The following is a 23,393-nucleotide window of genomic DNA, read 5'->3' on the forward strand; positions in this document are numbered from 1 at the left end:
TCTGTGGACTTACTCAACGACAAAGCTATGATAGGCTGCGATTAGCATTTCTTAATGAAGCCCCATCTCGTGCCACTGTTTACAATGGTTTAACGAGTTTAAGCGTAGACGTAGAAATTTCAATGATAATACGCATGAGGGACGTCTTTAACAGCGACTACTGAAGATAAGATCAGTGCTGTCCGGTGTGCAGTGATAGAGGAAGATAAAAGAGTGACCTATGATCATACAGGCAAGCCTAGGCATCGGTATGAGTGAAGTTAAAAAAATATTACACGAACATTTAGGCGGTCAGGAAGCTTTATACCAGATGGATTCCCCATACTTTAACCGACGACCAGAAACACCTTCGCATGAACTCGTGTCGCCAAATGTTAGATAAGTTCAACGGCGGTGACTCAAATGCTGTATTTGACATCGTCACAGGTGATAAAAGCTGGATATATTGCTACGAACCCGAAACCAAAAGACAATACTACCACAACACAGCAATTTCGTCGTTCATTGTGTGTTCTTGTGGGATCTGGTGTAATGTGAACACTCTGTCCGCTGTCCGGTTTTCGCCAGATGTACCCGTCCGGCGTAGGGGTAACCCGGCCTAATACTCCTTAATATTCTCCAAATAGAACATTTGTTAGAAGCCTAAAGAAGAAACTCAAACTTTGTAAATTTAATGAATATCTTATTAACACGAGCAACAATAAGATGGCCGTTGGCAGTAATAACTTTAACATAAATAATATCGATTCTATTTTCTAATTCAAATAACATTTGCGAAACGTTCAAGTCAAAATATAGCAAGAACTATTTTTCATTCTGTCACTCATTGTGTTCAGTCGCTATTTGACAGGTTCCATTTGCTTAATACGATTTCTTTTATGTTCATTGTTATGCAAAGAGCAGTGTTGGCCTAGTGGCTTTGTCGTAAGACTACTGAGGTTCGAACCACGGCTGACACTGTATATATGCGCATTTAACACTCGCTCGGTGAAGCAAAACATCGTGAGAAAACCAATTGTGCATTAGAGTTGAGTCAGGCACAGAAGCCTACTCACCTAGTAGAAAAAACAAATTATTACGAAACAGATACACATATCTATGGTTCAAACCTTAAAGCTTATAGAATATTTTTAAATTTATTTATTAATAAAAAAGTGAGCATAATTAAATTTAAAGGAGGGCTGCTAACTGGCGACCTTATCGCTATCGAGTGATATCTTCCAGGCAACCACTGTGAGAAGGGATTTTTTTAATGATAAGGTAGGCAAGATGTGCAAAAATAAATGTTCCATATAGTTATTAACACAACACTAAACAGGAACAAAAAAAAACAACTAAACTAAAAAGAAGGATACATGACAAATAAAAAGTAAAAAGTGCATGAATCACCATAATTTAAGATCACGTCAGTTAGTAGTTAGTAAGAAAGTAACGGATACAATGTGGACAGGTAATGTTTGTACAAATGAAAATTAAAGGATAGATAGGAGCTAAGCGAATAGGGACGGGAAGTGAATTCTATTGCCTAACTGCAGAGACATTAAATGATTCGTCTAAATATATACTCGTATATTATCTAAATAACATTACGAGTATAAGGTTATGGTATCGCTAAGACCTTGGTGAGCTTAAGTCAACACTTCCGAACCGACAATTAGCAAGACGTTCTGCACAGTAGAATTCACAAGAATTGTAATAGTCTTTATAATTTTTTTGTAAATCCGCGAAACTAGAGAAGATTCGAAGTAAGGATACTTTTACCGTCGTGGAGACCCTATGATAGATAAAAAATTTATCCAAATGTGATTTTTACCTACAATTTGTAATTTTAATAATATCAGCACAAGTATAGTGCCATAATAAACAATTTGTTTCAAACAAATACATTAAGAACCGTGTATTATGTGTCAACAATATTAATATGAAATTGAACTGATGTTGATAACTATTGAAGGGAATCTAATTTAAATGGGCTGAGAAATTCTCAGATTATAATACAAATCAATTGTATAAGATATTAAATTCCATACAAACAATCTAGCTCCCAATCTAGTTCACAATAGAGCTCCAAAGATTCGACAAGGCGTATAGTATGGTAATTATTGCTTGTTTACTTTACGCGATAAACTTTAACATAATAATGAATAGCTGTAACTGTTTTGACAAACGTATAAAGGCCAGTACAGTCATGACGAAATTTGTTAAAAGAAATACTACTCACATTTGCGAACTGTAGCTTTAATGTCTGTTCTCATTATTTATATGTACTTTTTACTAATGATTTCAAACTCACATAAATATTTGAAAGATTAATTTCTCTATTTTAATTAGATTATTTTATTTATTTACTCTTGGCACCTTTTACAATACATATAAAAAATCAGGTTACATAAATTATTATACAACGGGTGGCTTTATCGCTAACAAGCGATTTCTTCCAAGCAACCCTAATATGGAACAGTAAAAAAATAAACACCTACAGAGGGTATTCATGTATTCATGTATTTATTTGCATTCCATAACGTTACAAAAGATGTTTATGAGGCTTAAAGCTAAGTACAATATTATGGACCCTGTTAGGGCACAGCAAAAGAAGGCATTACGAAACCTATATAACATAGCTAATAGCAACACAATAAAAAAATAGCACATAAAACTTCACACTCCCGGCTAGTACCAATTACATAGAATAACATTTTTTTATTTATTGAATTTTGTATATTTAGAGATTAATAATCATGAAATTAAGCTATATTTTTATCTTCTAGGTATTCATTAACGCTATAATAACATTTACGTATAAGAAGTTTTTTTAGTTTGTTTGTAAATATATGTATCTTTTTTTCATTTCTTAGTGTCTCCGGTAGTTTATTATAAATTTTGATTGACATTACTAGTGGGCTTGATGCATGTATTTGTAATCGGGAAGATGGTAGGTTTAGGCATTTTTTGTGTCGAAGTGTATATCTTGTCTGTATGTCTTCGCGTGTGGTGTAAAATTCTTTGTGTGTATGCGCAAATTTACAGATTTCCAATATGTATAATGAGGGTAGAGTGATAATGTTTAGTTTTATGAAATGTGGTTTGCAGCTGTCTGTTCTATGTTAACTATGATACAAGTAAAGGTAAAGTACAAGTAGTGCATAACAATGAACAAAGAAGAACACAAAGCTAATTACGAGACGGTATAAAAACGGCAAAAAGAAGATTTTTATATAAATTTAAAGACTGAGCTCGCCCGATATCAATTGATAAGGAATTCAATAGCAGGATTCTTTGCACAGTTAAGGAGGAGTGATAGAATTCAGTTCTATGTGTCAAGAATTAGATTATCTGGGGAACGGAAATCAAAACTATCGCCAGAGAGGAATATAAAATGAGTTTTAAGATTAAAAAGAACATTATACTGACACTGACTGTTCGAATTTCAGAAATGATAACTTTTTCGATTATTCTGTGAATATTTCTCTATATTCCTAAACCTTAGAGTTCAAGTCATATTTTTTATTAAACAAATAAAATATAGGAGTTGATAGTAGAGGGGTGAAAATTAAGGGTTGTATGTATTTTTGTATGTTGTATCATATTTTTTTTACGATGGATATCTCTTATCTCTTAGGGGTTTGAAAGATAGATAGTAGCCGATTCTCAGACTTACTGAATATGCATAAAAAAATAATAAGAAATCGGTCGAGCCGTTTCGGAGGAGTATGGGAACGAACATTGTGACACGAGAATTTTACATATATTACCCACTTAATAAATCATAAAAATATTTTAAAATTGTCTGGCGTAGACATCGCTGTATCTGAAACTCTACGTATTTATTTATTAGTTATATAGATTACAATTAAGTATACAGTATTTACAATTGTCTTAACCTACAAAGTAATAAGTAAAATTTTTAAAAAGAAAATCAGAACAAATTTAAAAAGTTTGGTCCCTGTGGCAGTGTACCTTTAACGCTGGCAGCATTTCTTCGCGATACTAATTGGTTGAGCCAGGAAAGCTCCGGCTCTGGAGTCACCGGTACTATCTACCTATATATCTAGCTATCTAAAACTATTACATTTATTACTATAATATTTCACAAATTGGCCAAAAGCGGCCCCAAATATAAATTTTAATATAGATTTGTTAGCTCGTTAGATCCTTGAATACAATGGGGAATAAGAAAAGTGAAAAAAGTTTTAAAATCATAAATTGACTTATGACTGCAAGTGTACATAATTCTCCCGAACGTAGAGCGAGGATATCAGTTCTCGTCGGGACGTCGGACTGTTTAGTCGTTATCTAGTGTATTCTGACCTTTGATCTAGTGTGTTACTGGGCTTATACTTACGTGTGTGTAAGTTATTTATCTTGTATTTTTTTAAATATAGTTATTAATTGTATGTATTTATAGCATGTTATTAACATTTTTTTAATTTTGATATCCCTTTTGAATCACTGTGATAAGTTTGTTATGCTTTTGGTCAAAACTACTAAAGCAATACTAGAAAATTTAAAGTAAATATGTAATTTGAATAAAACACTATAAATTTCGTAGTGGTGATTCACTATAAAATACGAAATATTTTCTTTACATTTGAGATAATATTTTTTTATTTACTTTACAGAAACTATTTAAATAAAATTTACTTACCGGTTTAAATCGTGTCGAAACAATCTTATTAAATAGGCGGAACAGAAGTCTGATTAACAAGTTGTTCAGACAAAAGATTTAACCAAATTAATATAATGTAATTAGTGGTCTTGAATATTTACTTAGCATAACGAACAAAACGTATATTTCCAAAAACCGCATTTAATACTAGTGTTAAGCCACAGATCATATAATTTTACATAAGCGCTATGTATTACGTATTTATCCTGTGGTTTCATTATTATCGACAAGTGTTGGAATATGATTTTCAAATATCGAATGAATACCAAAATTCAAATTTGGAATACGACACCGGATTGTAAAATTTAAAATTCGATTTCGAGCATCGAATCATATTTCCTACGCATACAGATATTGGATTTACGCTTCCTGAGCGAGCCAGCTAATTAATGCTGTCTGCATTTCGTGTTACATATGCCTACATGTAGCTAGTAAAGCCTTTACCACAGAGATATAAAGTACACAAGCACTATAGTATACAAATGAGTGAAAGAAGTATTCTGTAGTATACCGGGAAATAAAACTTAAAACACAGGTACTAACCTCGTGTTAGGGCAATACGAATAGTAACTATCATAATACAGTGGCGCTATAACCCTATATGGGTTATGCCCGCAGACTTCATCCGTTTCTTTGATAATTTTAATTTTTAAAGACATTTAGGTGATCAGCCTTTTCTGTCAGACACATGACGTATAGTTTTAGGGTTTCAAGACATGCCGATATCCTTACGATGTTTGCTTTCACCGTGGAAGCAAGTATCACACGCGCCACTAGGCCAAACTGCTCTGATTCATTTATTATCACATTAAATAGACTGCTTGCAAATATTATAATATTGAATCCCAGCCTTCGGGTTATACGCACTGTGCGTTATTGAACCATGAAGGTCAGCTTAATTAAACCTGGTTTTATTAGTTAGTTTTATAGCTGAGATATCGATGTATTCGCAACTTGAGGCAAATAAACAAAGATAAGATTCAGGGTAAAAATAGCAATTATAAAGATCATCTTACAGTTCAACTCTATTGTCGACATTACTATTCATTATTATGCCTAACAGCCTTGTTTTCTTATGTACCTTAGTTTATTGAAAACGCGTCAACAAACACATTAGACTAATGATTAACTATTTATTTATATAAACTCAGCTTTTGATTAGTAAAAAACTACCACGCCATAACCTTTGAGGTCTAGCTCTGAGTTCTGTATGAGTTTCGTGATCATTTGTCTTTTATTATAGGTGAGTAATAATGACTATAACAAAAAACCAAATCTATGCCTGATACAAGGGCCATGCTGGTTTCATTAAGATGATTTTCTTTATCGAACGGGCGTGTATAAAAAGTGCACATAGACATGCCCGTTGGACCACATCGAGAGTCATACGTTCATGTGACTAACCAACACTGCCTTATGAATGCCTAATACTTTTTAAAAAAACTAGTGTTTTTTCCTAATAAAACAAAATCTTTGTTTTAAATAAAGTTAAATTTGGCAAAATTAATGCAATACACTAGAACTAAAAACGACATTTTTTATTTTCTGCTCGACGCATTTAACAAGTCAACATCAACTTTATTGCTGTTATAGAACGTTGCTGCAACAGAATATTAGTGAGATATTCTGTACCAAAAACAATTACTTTTTTATGAGAGTAAAAAAGGCATAAAAGTGTACATTATAGTAACAAAGTTATTATATACATTTGTTTAGATTTTCATTGTTATATTAACCAACAAATTATAATAAGTTTCAAAAAAGAGAGCAGAAAACAAGCGTCTTTATATATACGCATTTAACACTGACTCATACGGTGAAAGAAAATGTTAGGAAACCGCCAAGTCTAAAGTGGAAGGATTGATCTTTTAAGAAGAAAATCACAGAGAAACGGGTACAGAAATCTGAGACCTACACCGTTAAAGAGTCGCTGCTTTTTAAGTAAATTATATATATATATATAATATATTTTAAGGTTAGTTATTGTTTTTTGTTATATTAATTTATGTTAGATGTTATAACTTTACTAAATATGCTTTATTCGTACCAAGTGGAACCTAGATTGGTTCATTGTATTTATATATATTTTCTTCGAGCATTAAAAACTAGGTTACTATAATCTAATATTATATTAAGATCTATGAGTAAAATAGCTGATAAGGCAATAGTTTAGTTAATAACTTATTACATTCATTAAAATGAACATATAAATAATTTAAATTGAAACACATCAGGAATCAGAAGATCGAGACAAAATCAAAAAAGAAAACGTACAAAAGGATTTTCGATCAAACACCCCTCCCCCAAGCCGGCTGGTCACTGTGGGGGTTGTGGACTACTCCCTTTCAGCTCAGAAACGAGATGACGAAAATGTAAAAACCAACAACAGTTCAAACATTCCAAACCCAATAAAAAATAAGATACTTTTTATCGCCACTCTGAATTGTCTGTCACTGAGAACACACAAAAAACTTCCCGAACTAGAGTTAGATCGAAATTCGAATCGGATCGAATCGGAAGAAGAAGAATAGGCGAAAGCATTGAAGATTCTAAAGAGTATATCTTCTATTATATACTATACTATATAAAAAAAAAATATAGAAGAATTCAAAGGCATATCAGATAGAACAGCCATTCTTTATTAAAATCTGCGCAGTTTCATGAACAAAAGGTCGTTTATACAAATTTATGCACTCACTGAAAATCATGAAGACCACAGATAAGATTTACAACCAATTAACTACAATTTACCAAACATATCAGAGATATGGTGATTCCAATGGCAAAATAGGATGTAGACGTCCTAGCGATGAGATTTTACAGATTGGTAACGGCGAGATGGAAAAAGAAAAAGAGAGATCAATAGATTGGCAGGCGATATAAAGATAGTAGGAGTCTCAACTTGGGCAAGAAAAGCTAACATTATAAAATAATGAAAGCTTCTGGAAGAGGCCCAAGTGTCACAGGACACGCTAATCTCCAAAACTGGCACATCTGATGTATTAGATTAACTTAGGTTATATAACTAAAAAAAAATTAATATATATTCAACTGGGTGTCAGCAATACAGGATTAATAGTAATAAAAAAACGACATTGCAACATATCCATATCTACCCATGTATATTCACATTTTATTCTAGCCCTTAGTTTTATGCATTTGTTACCCACTTGATCTAATATGCATAATTTGAATTTATGTTGCAGCAAGCCAATTCCAATTCGAGAATGAATTGATAGCGAGAGGCTCGTGTGTGCATACGAAACTTTATATATAGGATTGACTCGTTGAGTCAGCGCAAATTATATGGAGAGTAGATTAGGACGACAGACTTTATTTTTATAATTAAAATCGGGTTTGTGTAGCTTCTTTACTTCAAATATGGAATATGCGTTATTTACGTTAATAAAATCACGAATCATAAGTTTTAATAAACATACGACTATTTTCACTACAAACAGTTGAATAATGTGTATAGGAAGGATATATTTGATATGTTGTTTCACTTTTTTTAAGCCAGGCAGTTGTCTTATATAGGCCTTTATACTGCGAGAATTTAGGGCTTGTATGAGCGAACAAGTAAACACAAAGAAAGCGGACCATTATTGGAATGCGTCTCTTATCATTCAGTGATAGTGTTGACCGGAGCTCCTACTCAAATATCGCATAAAATAGTAAACGCCTTTTCAAATCAATAAAAAGGGAACTCTATTTACAATAAAATAAAGTTTAGATTTGCCTGAACTAGTACACAACCGAAAGGATATTTACAATAAGGTCAAAGAACACAAACTGATTAGTTATAATGATTGTATACTTAGAACAAAACTGATTGCGATGAATGTTAGTATTTAATGAATATCTAATGTAATTACTCAGGTGTTTTTATGGTATGTTCTTGGCCAAAATAATTGACATCGTACAAATTGACAAAACTCTTTAAAGACTATAAAGTAGTAACAAGAAAAAAACATATGAAAAATAACTGGACGACCGAATGCCTTTTTAAAGTTCTAATGTGGAAAATTAAAAATTAGTAACAGTTATTACGATTGAAATATCGTAATAATTTAATTTTGAATAGTATTTAATAATAATTATTAATGAATAAAATAATAATTTAAAAGTAAGATAATTTAGGGGCTTTTGAAAACCTTTATAATATTTGTAACTTGTCCCTTTTATTGAAAACTTTGGTATGGCGGTAGAATTTCCCTACAGAATTAGAAAAGATTTTAAAGCGTTCTTTGACAGTTTTTTAAGTATTTTCACAAGACTGACAAAAGGTATTAGGGACGTTATAACCTGAACTCAAATTAATACAAAAGATCACTGTTGCCATTTTCCCCCTCGCAATTGATAAAGAGGTCTCAAATTTCTAAAGAAACTTTATGTAAAAGCGTTTCTTTAGCTTCATTTTAAATATACATTGTAAAGGAAATCGAAAAATATTGTTATCTTTCTACTGTCTTTTGCTATTTTTTTATCCACAAAATTTGTAAATTGAAAGTAGCGTAAAACAACTATATAGGTAGTTGGTCGAGTTTATTTTGTTATGTGTGTGTTTACATGTTACACAGCAAAAATTCCAGAGAGAATTAAAGAAACATATATATTCAAAAAAATCTAACTTGTTGAATTATTTCAATTAACCTGAAATTCTGTAGCAGTGTTTGCCTAGTGGCTTCAGTGGCGACTCTCATTCCTGAGCTCGTAGGTTCGATCCCCAGCTGTGCATCAATGGACATTGTTTCTACGTGCGCATTTACGCAATTCACTCGCACGCGAATAAAAACATCGTGATGCAACCAAGTCGGTTGACCCTAGACCCAAAAAGTCCACGGCGTGTGTTAGGCTGATATCCTACTTGCCTGTTAGATTGACAAATTATCATGAAACAGATGCAGACATCTAAACATGTACCCGAGGTGCTAATATTGAGTATGAACCGGTGAAAACCGCTCAGCTTGGAACCATTTCGAAATCTGCGTAGCTATAGATCTATATAGCAACATGCTAGGCAACAATGTTTCCTACTTCGGACTTCGATCAAATAGAAGGTATGCTAAATTCTGGTAAAGTTTATAGTATGATTTTGTTATCTTTAATTCCTTTTCGATAATTTCGAATATTATACCATCTCTATATTTTTATTCAACGTACTTATACTCGTAAGAAAGCAATTAATCATAAAATATAAAAGGCTTTCTATAATTTATGAAAGTCACGACAAAATTAACTATTACCATCATTTGCACTCCCGGAATTCCGGCTTGGAAACTATCTTCACAAAACTTGGGAACTTAGGAAACTCCAAAGTTCTATTCACACGTAAATAAGAGGCTAATCATTGTCACATCAAAGGGAAAATTTATGTTTAAGAACAGATAGAACTTTGAATTGATCAAATAAATTTGGTACGACTTTGTCTTTATTATATAATTGTATTAAAAAAGTTAGTGTGGGCTGGTGTGGGTTAGTGATTTAGACAAATGGCGCAGTTGAAGTAAGGTTTCTGGAAAAATATTATTTTTGGCTATGATTATGGCTATGGCTTATTAAATATAATATAATTTTTGGCTATGGCTATTAGCGTGATGATTCAGGCTGATCTGAGGCACATAAAAATGGATCCGTTAAACACACGTAGTCCGTAAAGCTTAATAAGCTAGTCTACCCATGTTGTCCTTAATAATGATAGTAACTTTAGGCATTTTGTTCTTTGTCCTTCAAAACAAACTTCCTTTCAAAAATGTATTTTCTTCTTTATTTTGAAATAACAATTATCTGCAGAGCTTTTTACAGAAGTGAGGGATTTAAATAACATTACGCATTTACACACACAAATACACACATAGTCTACCATTTCGCACAATACACGTATTTACCATCAAGTAAGTTATGGAAGTTGGCACAAGTAATTTATGCTAACATAACATATTGTTAATTTAGTTTTTTATCGTCTTTATAGGTTATAACTGACTAGAGTATAGTAATTAATTATGGTTATATATCGTTATTACTTTCTATACCCTTTTTACTGCATTCTTCAGACTTATAAAGCTAAGGGAGGACAAGCAGAAAAGGCGATATATCTTCATATGATTTGGCACAAAAAATTCTCAGTATAGCGTCTTTGTTGCCAAGAAGACAATACGTAAGAGCTTAGAAGTGTTTAAAATGATCTGCACTCCCATTAGTGGCTAAGCCGTGGTAAAGTTGATGCCAGTTCAAAACGACTAAGTATTTGTCAGTTTCAGAGGCGCATTTGTAGCAGAAACTATGTTTTACTTAAATGATTGATATTCACAAAGTATATTTATTTATATATGTAAATAAATGAAAATGTGTAAGATTTGGGAACCCTTTTAAGTAAAAAATAACTGACATAGTATATATTTATATATATATATATATATAAGGAATTTCACTTTGTTAAGAGCTGGGAGCTGGCGCTTATATATATATAATTTAATTACATATTTTATTTTTAACTGTTTTCACACTGATTCCATGAGTAAGTGTGTGCAAATGTGTGAGTGAATGAATGAAGTGTATCACATATTAGATCTCAGAAGCATCTCCAACACTGACAAGACAAGATAGTCCTTTAGTCGTATTTTTAGATTGTAGACGGTGAGCTTTACAAGATTATTCGTGTATTTGTACCACCAATGACACGAAATAATACTATAAGGGTGCCTATAAAGATTGTCTTCCATATAATTTGCCACTAGTATTTTGGTATTACAACGATTTCTGAAAATATTGTCTTCATACTGCGTTTTATGCTTAAAAGCTTCCAGCTAAGGTGTCCTTTAAAAATTTAAACAAATCTGCTAAAGGTCAGGCCATATTCACGGCTAAACGGTTTTGTTAAGGAACCGTATTCAATTCCCTGCCAAAATGCGATTATATGTAATTTGTAATCAGCTTGTAGCAAGTTGTTAGCCTCCGACCGAATGGTCGGCAAATCCTAATTTCTTTTGAACATACATAATATTATTTAATCAAGCATGTCATTAAATTATGCTTGACCAATGTTTTACCATCTCATATAAGATATTCTTGTTACAGATACGGTGATGAATTATGTATAAGTGCTGTGTCCAGTGAGCCAAAATGACGTTTGACTGTGTGTTGCGCCTAAGCGCACTTGTAGTGATGACTATTGCTCTTTGTATTGAAGGCAGAGAAGAACCGCACCAATTCACAATAGACGAATTACTCTCAAACAATTATGAAAATAAAGAATCTAATGATCTAGGATTGGATCCTTGTAAAGCTGGTAAGTAATTTACTTTGCAGTGTAGTATTATGTATAGTATGACTGTCAACTTTGAGCTCGTGAGTTTGATATAAATACCGATGGATTTTCAAATACTAAGATTAATATTTACATAATATCGAGACGAGATTGGTATGATTTAGACCCAAAAATCGAAGTAAGTCACAAAAGTAGCCAACACCTTTTCGCATTACTTTCGGATTATTATTGTCTTAAAACCTATGTTGTGTATATATTTCTCGTGTATAGGTGATATAGACTAGATCAAGTCAGTAGGTAGAAATTATTTTGTCATACGTAATAATTTTCATTTGTAACTGTGCTATATTTCTAAATCAATTGATTTCTAGTTAATACAAAGTGCGAACTGGAAAAGGAATAATGTTAAGGAAAACAGATATTTACGTCATAGAACGCTGTTATAAATTGAATGTTTATTGTTTGATCCCCTTTGTTAGGACGTGACTGAGTCTTGGGGTGGTTGGGGTGCTCCCATGCTTATTTCAGTTTTAGCTGTTTTTAATGACGCTTTATTTTTCCTATAGCACTCCGTGGAATGGATGAAGCATAAAACCATTTTTTTTCCTTTATACCATTAACCGCATATGTGCGGAGCATTACTCTATTATTGATTACTTGTGTTCCATGGCTGTGTTTGTTAATCTGAAATAAATATTGTTAAAATTCTGAAATAATAATTGTTTCCATTATTAGAATGGTGTTTTATAGAAAACTTTTAATATTCGTGGATTTTATATTTTGATATTCTAAAAATATAATAATAAATCAATGGTGCTTTTTAGGTCTGGGCCTCAGATTTCTGTAACTGTTTTATGATCAGTTGGTAATCTAATAGGCAAGTAGGTGATCCGACTTCTATGCCTGACGCACGCCGTCGCCTTTATGGGCATAGGGCAAGCCGGTTTCCTCACGATGTTTTCCTTCACCGTTCGAGCGAATGTTAAATGCGCACATAAAATAATGCCGGGTGCACGGCTGGGGATCGAACCAACGATCTCAAGGATGAGAGTCATACGCTGATGTAGGCCAACACTGCTACTTTTAAAAATATGGTTGCAAAATTATAAAACTGTTTCTGAATAAGTTTATTTTAAATTTGTTTTAATGAGATACAGAAATTATTACTCTGTAAGAACTGTTACAACGTACCCTTATTAGGCCAGTTTTGGTAGGCACCATTTTATATAGAAACTTTTGTTAAAAGAAATCTTTGTTAAACGTAATTGAAAGGTCCAGTAGATTTAAAGGTTCAAATACTTAAAGGAAATAGGAAAGTTCATTTATCGAATTTTGCAAAAGGATTTCGTCCTCTGAATACAAATTGATGGTTATGAACGAATCATCGTATAGAACAAAACAAATGCTATATTTATATTATGTCAAGTGTCATCTATGATACTAGGCTCTAGGCTACGCAGCTAAACAATGCTTTGTAGCCCTAGTTCACGGTGCTACGATGCGCTACAAGCATGCTACGGAAATAAGCGGTCTCTTTCCTTAAGATACATTTAATATACTTTCCTTAAAACGGCAATTAAATAATTTGAGATTTATTTATTATTATTATTTTATTTATTAACACTTCGTTACGCTACAAAAAAATTTAACATAGTTAAATCAAAAGGCCTTATCGCTTTCGAGTGATCTCTTACAGGCAACCACTATTTGTGTATATTCAGAGAGATATTTGTTTTAAAATAAGTGTTGTTTGCCATAGTAATTTTGTATAATGATTTGCTATTTTAAAAGAGTACCGAGAGTTTTTACTCCGGCTTTTTCTCTCAGCTACACCCTCTGTCTTCTTTGCCGATGAGTAGGGATGTCTACCGATTCAAATTTAATGACGTGTATTTAGTGATACGCATATCTTATATTCCATAATAAACATTTTCTTTTCTTCTTCTTTATTCCTCAAATAATAACTTTCTTTTATTGATATTATTTTTTGTATTCTTGGAAAGGTAATACAATTTATCTTTACATATTAAATTTGTCTATTTAAATGTATTAAATAGCTTTTTAATTTATTGATATAAAGTTATCTGATTATTTTTTGTAAAAAGACTAAAAATTATCACACAAAGGAAATCTGTATTTTATTTGAGGATTCATATTTATACCTATCGTTCGAAATGAAAAAACTCATTAGGAAAGTAATCTGTAGAAACGACGTGACATCCGCAAAATAAAAATAAACCTGTTTACAAAGCAACATAATTGCGAAATCAGGCTCACCCTTTAAAAGTAGAAATTTGAAAAATGTATGCTCCGTTTTAATCATTTTCATTTTATACTTTTTCTCTTCGCATCATGTTGAATGAATTGAATTTCGCGTTATAACAATAGGAGGTTAAAAAGGGTTTCATTGTTTTTATTTTCATAGTCAAGCCATGAGAAATATGTTAAAATTTTCAAGATCACAAAAAACATTAAAAAATCAATGAAACGAACGCCGCCACTATCGAACACTGTTGGACGGGCATTAATCCAACTTCGGGGGACGTCAAATAGCATTCTATGTATAAACAATAATATATACATATGAATGAATCTTTATTTCCTTTCTTCTCATTGCATCACACTTGAACGGAATTAACAGTTTTCTGACTTTTTTATTTATGTTCATTATTATCAGGAGATGAGCGGAACATTAGAAAATTTTCTAAAACGTAACGACAGTAAATACATTTTAAATATTGAAGATAAAAATGAAGCCAGGTTTTGGAATAATATATATTTTTAATAATTTTATAAATTCGTATAGTTAGGATTAGAAAATGTCTGTTGGGTCAGCTACTTAATATATATGATAAATAATCAACCCAAAAACCTGATTGTGAGTATTATAGTCGTACGTAAGCCTCTTTTTCTAATACCCGGTAACTTAAAGAGCTGTATTGTTTCTGAACAAACAACTTGACGGATAACTCAGCCTTATGAGCTCGTTAATGAGGGGATTAAAATGTTCAAGAAGATCTATCTAGAAATTCCTTCTGAGACTTTATTCGTTACTGCTTATTTACGTTTGTTCTTGTTAAATTTTAAAAATAATTTAAAACAAGAAATTTTTGGTCGTCGTGTTTGTTCTGTATATTTTTATATATAAACAAACACATAATCATTAATCCTTAGTTAGCTTAATATTATATTTATATCTAAAGAAACATAAAAATAGTATACCTGTGTACAATTAATAGATATTTGTGTAAGTAGGGCAAACGGTTTCATAGATAAAAGATAGAGTATGACTCTATAACGTGTCTTTAGCACCTGGAGGCTTCTCAGGCATGAATATTTATAGTAACATCAAGAAGTTGTTGACACGGTAAATTATGGGTTCAACATATTTTGCTTGCTTTTGCAACATGCTTTTTTCTTCATCTATTAAATAAAATTATGTTGAACATATATTACAATTTAATTTATTTGAAGATTCTCCGTAACAAGCCGTGTTTATAAAACATAAATCAATGCGATTGTAGAAAGTATGCAATATCTTTATAAATTAGTATAATTTATGTTGTCGTCACTCATTTATATTAGTTAAATTGAAAATCCTTCTAAGGATTATAGTAATGCAGTACAAACTACGATTTACCTAACCTCGTGATTCGACCACGATTGTAATGTCATTAAACCTTCATGTTTCTAAGCTTTGGCGAGTTCTAATCGACCATTTTCTCTTAAAGAATTTTGTTCTACGATCATGCCAATCATGTAATAATAATCCAGTCAATCCAGACTAGTTGCTCACCATAAATTATTTTTTCAAATAACTTTTATTTAATCATGGAAATAACTAAAAAATATTGATTTTATTTTCATAATATCATAGCCTTGATCATAACATAAGAATAAAGAATAAACTGAACAGTAAATAATTTATATTGCTTTAAAATAATATAAAAATATTATTGATGATATAATCTATAAAATATATTAAAAGTGTTACAGTTCGTTTAAAAAAACCGTCGTAACCTATGAAATAAATAAGAAATAAAACTTCTGATTTAAGAAATTGGAAACCACTTCCATCGGTCTACAGTATTCGCCTTCAGGGCATTGGTATTTTCTTGGAAGTCGTTTCTTGTTTTAAAAATAAAATCCTCTATCTTTTACTTATTTAACGTTGAATATTGGATAAAAATCTATATTAGACCTAGCTTATATCATAAAGCCCGCGACGGCCAGAACTTCGTTATTTTATAGAAGCTGAAAGTTTTTCTGCATGCATGTCGGCTATACAGGTAAGAACGACCAGGGGCTATAGTTTGAGTTGTGGTTACTTAGGCAGACAACAGGTGGTAAAGGTGTATAAAATAGTAAATTAAATTCGTTAAATTGTTAAACCAACTCTAGGAATTAGTTCTATTTTTATGACATAGACATTTGGGTTTACCGTATTGAATTCAAATTCTGCTAAATAATTTGTCGACAAAATGAATTAGTAAAAATAATTGCTATAAAATTTAAAAAAAGATAAACACGATAATTGGTACATCTGTCAACTGTTAATAAAATACATAATTTATAAAATTCCACGTTTTGAGTGTGTTGGAGCAATCGTTATCACTCTATTGTGTATAAAATGTAATTAACTCATTATTATTTTTAAAATACTTCGTAAATATCGTAATATTTTTAGACACGCTTAGACAGTAAAATAATTTCATCCCCAACTTACTGGGACTATATACTAATTGAAAGTTAGCTATAATATATTTTATATATGTATTAAACATTAAATAACAGTAAGCTTAATATAATTATTTAAAGCTTAGAAAAATTGCATTTCCTATATGGTTTGCATATTAAAGCGATTCGCTTACAAGATCCTATTTATAACTATGACAACTGCCAACGAGGAATATTAGATTAAATTCTATTAAAATTGCATGACATTATGTTTTAAACGACGAAAATTTACAAATAAATCAAGATTTAAAATCATTTCACATCAACATTTTTTGAAGAAAATGTCATTTATTATTATGTCTTATGTACATTCATCAACTATTTATATCGCAAAATTCTTAGGGATATTTATCATAATCATAACTATTTAATAAAAATATGTGGTTTTCAATAAGTATACTCAGGTTTATACGCAAATAACTCAGGTATGAAAGCTTTCGCAATTATTTTTGGCTAATAATACCGGAGATATGCAATTATTAAATTCATTTACAAAGATTTTTTTCGTATAACATAATCAAATATAAAAAGCAAAATTTAATTTAAACTTCCATATAAACGTTCCTTACTGCTACAACATTTCTTTCCTAAAACATTTCGTTGAAATAACTCTTACAAGAATATTTACAGACATAAATATTAATTAGTTTTCCAAATATTTCAATGTAAACCAATTAGTCGAGAGGAAAATATTAGCTAAAAAGTCCTGTCAGAAACGAACCCCGCATTTGTCATAGTTAGCGAGAATTTAGTGAGTCTGCCCTTAAGCAAATGAGTTCGGAGTTGTTTATTGGATAAATATTTTGCACGTCAATGTGATATAGGTCTTACATATTAAAATAAGCGCTATACTTGTGGCTATATTACTGAATTCAAATACACATATAAAACGATTATTATAAAATGTTTGGTCCCATTTGAGACAACGGTTTTTTCGTAGTTCTTCACTTTATAATATCCTTGATGAAGTCAACATTGTTCAACATATAAAATGCAACAGGTTCAACTGGTGAAGACATGGGCACAGAATGGTGCACGACGGAACCCCAAGGTCCTTAATGAATCATAACCTGTTGGCATAAGAAAACCCGGTAGACCGAGGCTGCGTTGGTGGGATGAAGTTGTCAAGGACTTCAAAACAATAGGTATTTCCATTTCGAAGGCTCAAGAAACACGATATAGATTGCGGTGGCGTTACCTGAGGAGGATAATGCCCATAAGGGGCTGTACGGCTATTGATGATGATAATATAAAATACACATACATAACAACTATCTAGCTAAGAAAAAAATTTCATAAGTACAACAGTGTATATAAACGCTTTAATATTAACAAATTGATTACATAAATTTCAAGCAGTTACATGGGACAAACTAGTGGTACACAGCCGGGAATCAAATTTGTGACCCGCTGAGGCTCCAGCCAAGCTTACACTGATAATTATATAGTGTAAGAAAAGTACGAAACATTACTTTCAGTCACCCGCTTAATTTTATTTATAGAAAAACTTTTATATAAATGAACTGTCCAAGAGTTTTTCATGGCGTGTGAATGGTACCCTGCTGCCACATAATTTCACGCGCTGTTTGTCAGTCTTTGATAAAATTGCCATTACATTCATCACAAATGTTTCGAATAAAGTAGAAAACCCGAAGTAAATATCGGGATAAAGAACTTATAAAACAGGGAAAAGACAGTAATATAACTTTCTATTTATGTAATATTTTCATGGTAAACATTCAGATGTTTAGTAAATAAAATAGTTGAACACAATATATTGTGCAACTGCCATACTTTCGAGGAAGTTAATTGAAAAGTATTTAGTTATTAATTACATTGAAGGTTTAAAATATTTCTTCTTCTTCAAGATCTGTAAGTAAATTAATAAACGTAATAAGTAAAGATTCTTGTAAATTATAACATTGCTTTCGATTGTACTTCGAACGATGAAAAATATCATGTCTATATATTATAAAACTCATAACGAGAGATACCTTGATAAGTCAATAGTGCCTATTTTAGAATATAGAACAAGTTTTTTTTTTATTCATGTGGTTTCAAAATGAGGTCTGATAGTAGGTAGTACTAAAATTTTTGTTTAATAATACTGGCTGTTATGAAAGAACAATCCTGTTACACAAAGGTGCCGAGTTTTCAATTATTTTCCTCTGTTTTATACACTTCTTCTGTTTATTTCACTGACGGAAATAAAAATACTTAAAGTATTTCAACACAAAGTTTCAGATAAAACTCAAGTAAAGAAAGATCTTTGACGTCGAACTTCCGTGTCCGAAAAAATATAACCAACTTCAAAATGCACGAAAAAAATCTGTTTTTATTGAAATTAGCCTTATATTAACAATAAAATTAAAATTATGAAATAATTATTTAATTTATATGAAAGAGCATGACGGTACCACAACCATTTTTTTAAACTTTATTCTACTGAAATGTTGCTATATTATCGGATATCGACATTTCAGTAGACTGTAATCATTGTATCAAACAGTCATATATCAAATTGATGTGACTCACTGACCACGATTACTGAGAGGCGCTGAAAACGTGGAGTAATAAATTTCGTGTTTACTTCCGTTAAAGTTTAAAGTAGAACATGTCCGTACCGTAAGCAAACTAAGTCTTATAACCTGACCACATCCGTATCACCTTTTGCAGACCATAATAATACGCTAAATGTCAAGTCAGTAAAACAATTTTTTATATTGGCAATGAACAAGAAGTATCTTTACTGTTAAAAAAGTTTTATTTCGATGTGTAGTACTCGCGTAGGTTATAGACAATATATATATCGTTTATAAAACAGATTAACTGTGAAAGCAACATCTCATTTCCCAAACATTCAAACTTAAGAATAACACAGTGAGAGTGCGTAAAACGCGTACGTTCATTCTATACAGTATTGGGTTTGATTCGAGGGCTCTTTTAATGGTCTCTGTTGACACTCAATTTACACTATAAATGGATGGCAGTTTGACCCTTATCAGGTTGAAATAAAGGCTAGTTTAGCCGAATGTGGCAATAAACGTGGACGCGCACAAGTCTACCTCATTTACCGGTACTGTATCAGGAGGTAGAATGTAGGATTATTTAATATTTTTTGTCTGTATAGAATTATATAAAATTATAGAATAGTCGAGTACATCTTTAAATTCACGTATCAACTTGAATTCAATAATATTGTTATTAAAGACTGCTTATTGTTTTTTTCGTTTATATATGACTGTCACAAAAGACACTACATCACGCAGATTTAGCTCTTTATAATTGATCAGCATAGTCTGTGAAATCAATTACCGCTTGAGGTATTAATCTGTGGCATAATTATAAAAAAAAATACATATCTATTTATTTAGAGGTATTAATAATGTTGAATTTTTCAATATCGTCTTATTTAATAACTATTGGAAAACGTAACGGTAAAAGGCTGCTGTCGTTCCTGGCAACACCATTGTAATGCCGGAAGCGGGCTTTACGATCGGTGCAACTGTCAAAGTCCGTCGTTAATGCACGCGACTGTACCTACCGATCTATTGTGCACGCTTGCTTGCTACTCTATATTATATTCATGTACACTCAAGCATAAAAATCAATAGTATTATAATTTATTTAAATATTTAAGCAATTATATTGATATTCCAACTCTTAAGCGATCATATTGAATTAGTTACATGATTTTTGAATACTGATGTGAATATTTTTTACCTTATATGCGATACGCACATTTTTAGTTGAAACTAATTTATGATTGTATGGAAGAGATTGCTTAGTAGTGATAAGATCGTTTGTGCCAAATTATATAGATAATGTATTTTATATTTTAAAATTTTAACACCAATTTAACAAGAAAAGACCGAAAAATGTATTTATATTTCAAGCATTTACTAATATCGTGCTCACCTAATATGATAATAATTAACAAAAGTTTTATATTTTCTACATAACAGTACAAATTCAATCGAGAGGAGTGCTCTATTGAAACATGATTCGTCCATGGGAACCATTGAATCGATCTCTTGGGGCGTAAAAGCATTACACATATATCACATAGATATATATTTATTATGGTTTAAACGACGTGTAGTTGAATCAAATTTACAAATACTGATACGATTAATACGATTAGTTCATTTAGTTCAAAGTTATATCATTATATTTTACAAAATAAAAACTGTTTAGTGCTTTTAGAAGCAGTAACCAAATGAAGAAATATATTAGTACGAGAAACGTATGTAAACTATAATATATATTATTATTAAGAGTAATAATCTGTGTTTAAGACGAATGAACTCAAAACCATAAACAATTCTTTCACCATTAGAATTACCTCTGAGGAAGTAAGGCTATATCTATTTCCAAAATAGTAAACAAAATGTCTAGCCGTACGAGGAAAAGAAAGGCTATTCGTAAGTTTAAGTATAGATCTAAGACCTGTCTAGCGCAAAGATTTTTTATAAATGTATTTTTAAACTTGAGCCTGTAGAAATTGTTACATAGATTTCGTAAATGAATTTCAGTGGTGGTTTCAGCAAATTTTTAGTCTATTACGTAAAATGTATGTTTTTAATTCCCACAAACGACGCATAAGGCTGATATATAACCACCCGTTCTACCAAACCGAAACAATTATTGTTTTATCGGAAATCAAACCTTGAGTGGTTATGTGCACTAATAATAGATAATATAGATGGTTTAATATATTATATATGTAGTTATTTAGTGAGGTTAGGTAAAGAGAATGAAATTCAAAAAAACTAGGTATTATTTGATAATTATAATCTCCCATTACTAGATTTTACTAAGAAATAATAACTAAACCTAAACATGTACTTTGACATCAAGCCACAATTGTTTTACCTTTAAATAAGTTTTCCCAAAGGTGAGACCCCGACAAATTGATTTTAAGACCCCTTAATCCGTGAATTTCGCACAAATGACTAAAATGCTTTGGCGAGTTCTTTATTGAATTTGCTTAAATGATATTTTTTTAAAGTAGTGTTGTTTCGCGTCTTAGTGTCTTTAGCCGTGATTTTGAAATGTTGGACTTTTATCTGTTATATGTTGTATAGATATGTTTTACCTCAACCGAAAGTTTTTTCACTTAGAAGCTTTGTAATTATGTAGAAAGCATTCTAGTTAGAATTTGGATCAGAATAATTCTGTCATTATCGGTGTGCCTGTTAGGATTTTTTAAAAGCTTTACGAGATGCACATTGCATTTCTAAGTGGTAAGGAGCGCGACTCAAGGTTCAGCGTCCAAATCAACACTGCATCAATAGACTTTTCTTTCGCAACCATTATCACTTGCTCGTACTGTTAAGGTATACGTCTGCGTCGTGAGAAAACCAGCATGTCGTAAACCCATGATGACGTTGGCCAATCGCAGGCTGATCACCTATTGGTATATAAACGTAAAATGTAATATCTATTCAATTCTAGAACTAAAATCTATCTCCTTGACAATCTACTTTGTATATTGAAATCACTGTTCTCAATGTTATAGAATAATTCAGATTTCCTATTGAGTTAACGTTACATTGAAGACGTACAAAGCTTTTGAGTTCAGTATTCAAGGTCTTTTCAAGCCTTTGTCAGTACAGAGTAACCTAATTTACTCATTTTACATGCTTTGATACTTTATCTCAGTAAGTATTATTGTTATTTTTACATTATTTGTCTCTTGATATTTTTCCTTATTATGATTGCCTAGAAACTATTGCTTGTGAGCGCTATTACTTATTTAAGTAAGACGAGTTTATATGCAAATTGTTATAAGCTTTTCAGTCGATCATGAAACAATATGACCTTTTTTCACGTCACAAATGAACAAAGAAAAACTATTATCTAGTTTAAAACTGCGCAATCAACGCTCTGTTATCGGTTATTGAATTTCCCTTTGAAGATAATAAAAACCCGCATCAGCTGCTTTGCCAATAAAGCTTTTCAGCGCCAATTATTATCTACTATTATCTACTTCAATGTCTTTTAATTTACTTGAAATAAAATCTCATTTTATCTGTTTCTACTTTGCGTTATAATATGTTGTTATTCAGGCGTCAATTACATACTTTATTCATTTGGCAGTGTAGTTTACTGGCTGAAGCCAAACCTTCAACCCTGAGGTTGTACGTTCAAATCACAGGGTTGCACCAATGTAATTTTCTTTCGTTATGCGTAATTAGCTTTTGCTCTTACAGTGAAAGCAAACATTGTGATGAATCCGGCATGTCGTAAGCCCAAAAATCAACTACACGTGACAGGCACAAAAGGCTGCTTATCCATTTGTTTTTAAAAATAACAATGACCATAGAATACAATCGGAGGCCAAGACCCATATCCACTCCCCGCTGCCTTCTTGGATTTCCTGTTTTATGACACTAAAAGTTGCAACCTCTTTAAGAATATTCGTTATATTATAAATACGCTCATTTACTAATACAGGAATCTGAACCAAAATTTTCCACCAACCAACCAAATAATTTGAATTTTAATAATTATTTCACTCATGATACCATTTGAATCGTACGTCCGATTGGAATAATTCAAAATCAAATTAACGATAAACACAAAGTAACAAAACGTATTGCCTAGTTTGAACTGGCAATACTATTGCATATTTTAAAATTATTTATTGTGACATAACTGTATGTACTCTATAACTGTATTAATATCTTCTATAAAACTATAGTACATTGCTCTTTTGTC

At 31.5% G+C, this 23,393-nt stretch overlaps 1 protein-coding gene across 2 annotated transcripts in view; it reads left to right on the forward strand.

Annotated features, from left to right (window-relative positions):
• LOC123719931 (tolloid-like protein 1) overlaps positions 1–23,393 on the forward strand; it is a 60,805-nt gene that overhangs the window by 8,822 nt on the left and 28,590 nt on the right. Inside the window, exons 1-2 of one of the 2 annotated variants that reach the window (XM_045676261.1) lie at positions 4,266–4,348; positions 11,744–11,954. In XM_045676261.1, coding sequence (XP_045532217.1) covers positions 11,789–11,954 — 166 coding nt within the window. In that variant the 5' untranslated portion in view covers positions 4,266–4,348; positions 11,744–11,788. Of the gene's footprint in view, positions 1–4,265; positions 4,349–11,743; positions 11,955–23,393 lie in introns of those variants that run through there. The other variant, XM_045676254.1, reaches the window with a different exon arrangement.

The sequence above is a fragment of the Pieris brassicae genome, chromosome 1 (assembly GCF_905147105.1).
Source record: "Pieris brassicae chromosome 1, ilPieBrab1.1, whole genome shotgun sequence".
NCBI lineage: Eukaryota > Metazoa > Arthropoda > Insecta > Lepidoptera > Pieridae > Pieris > Pieris brassicae.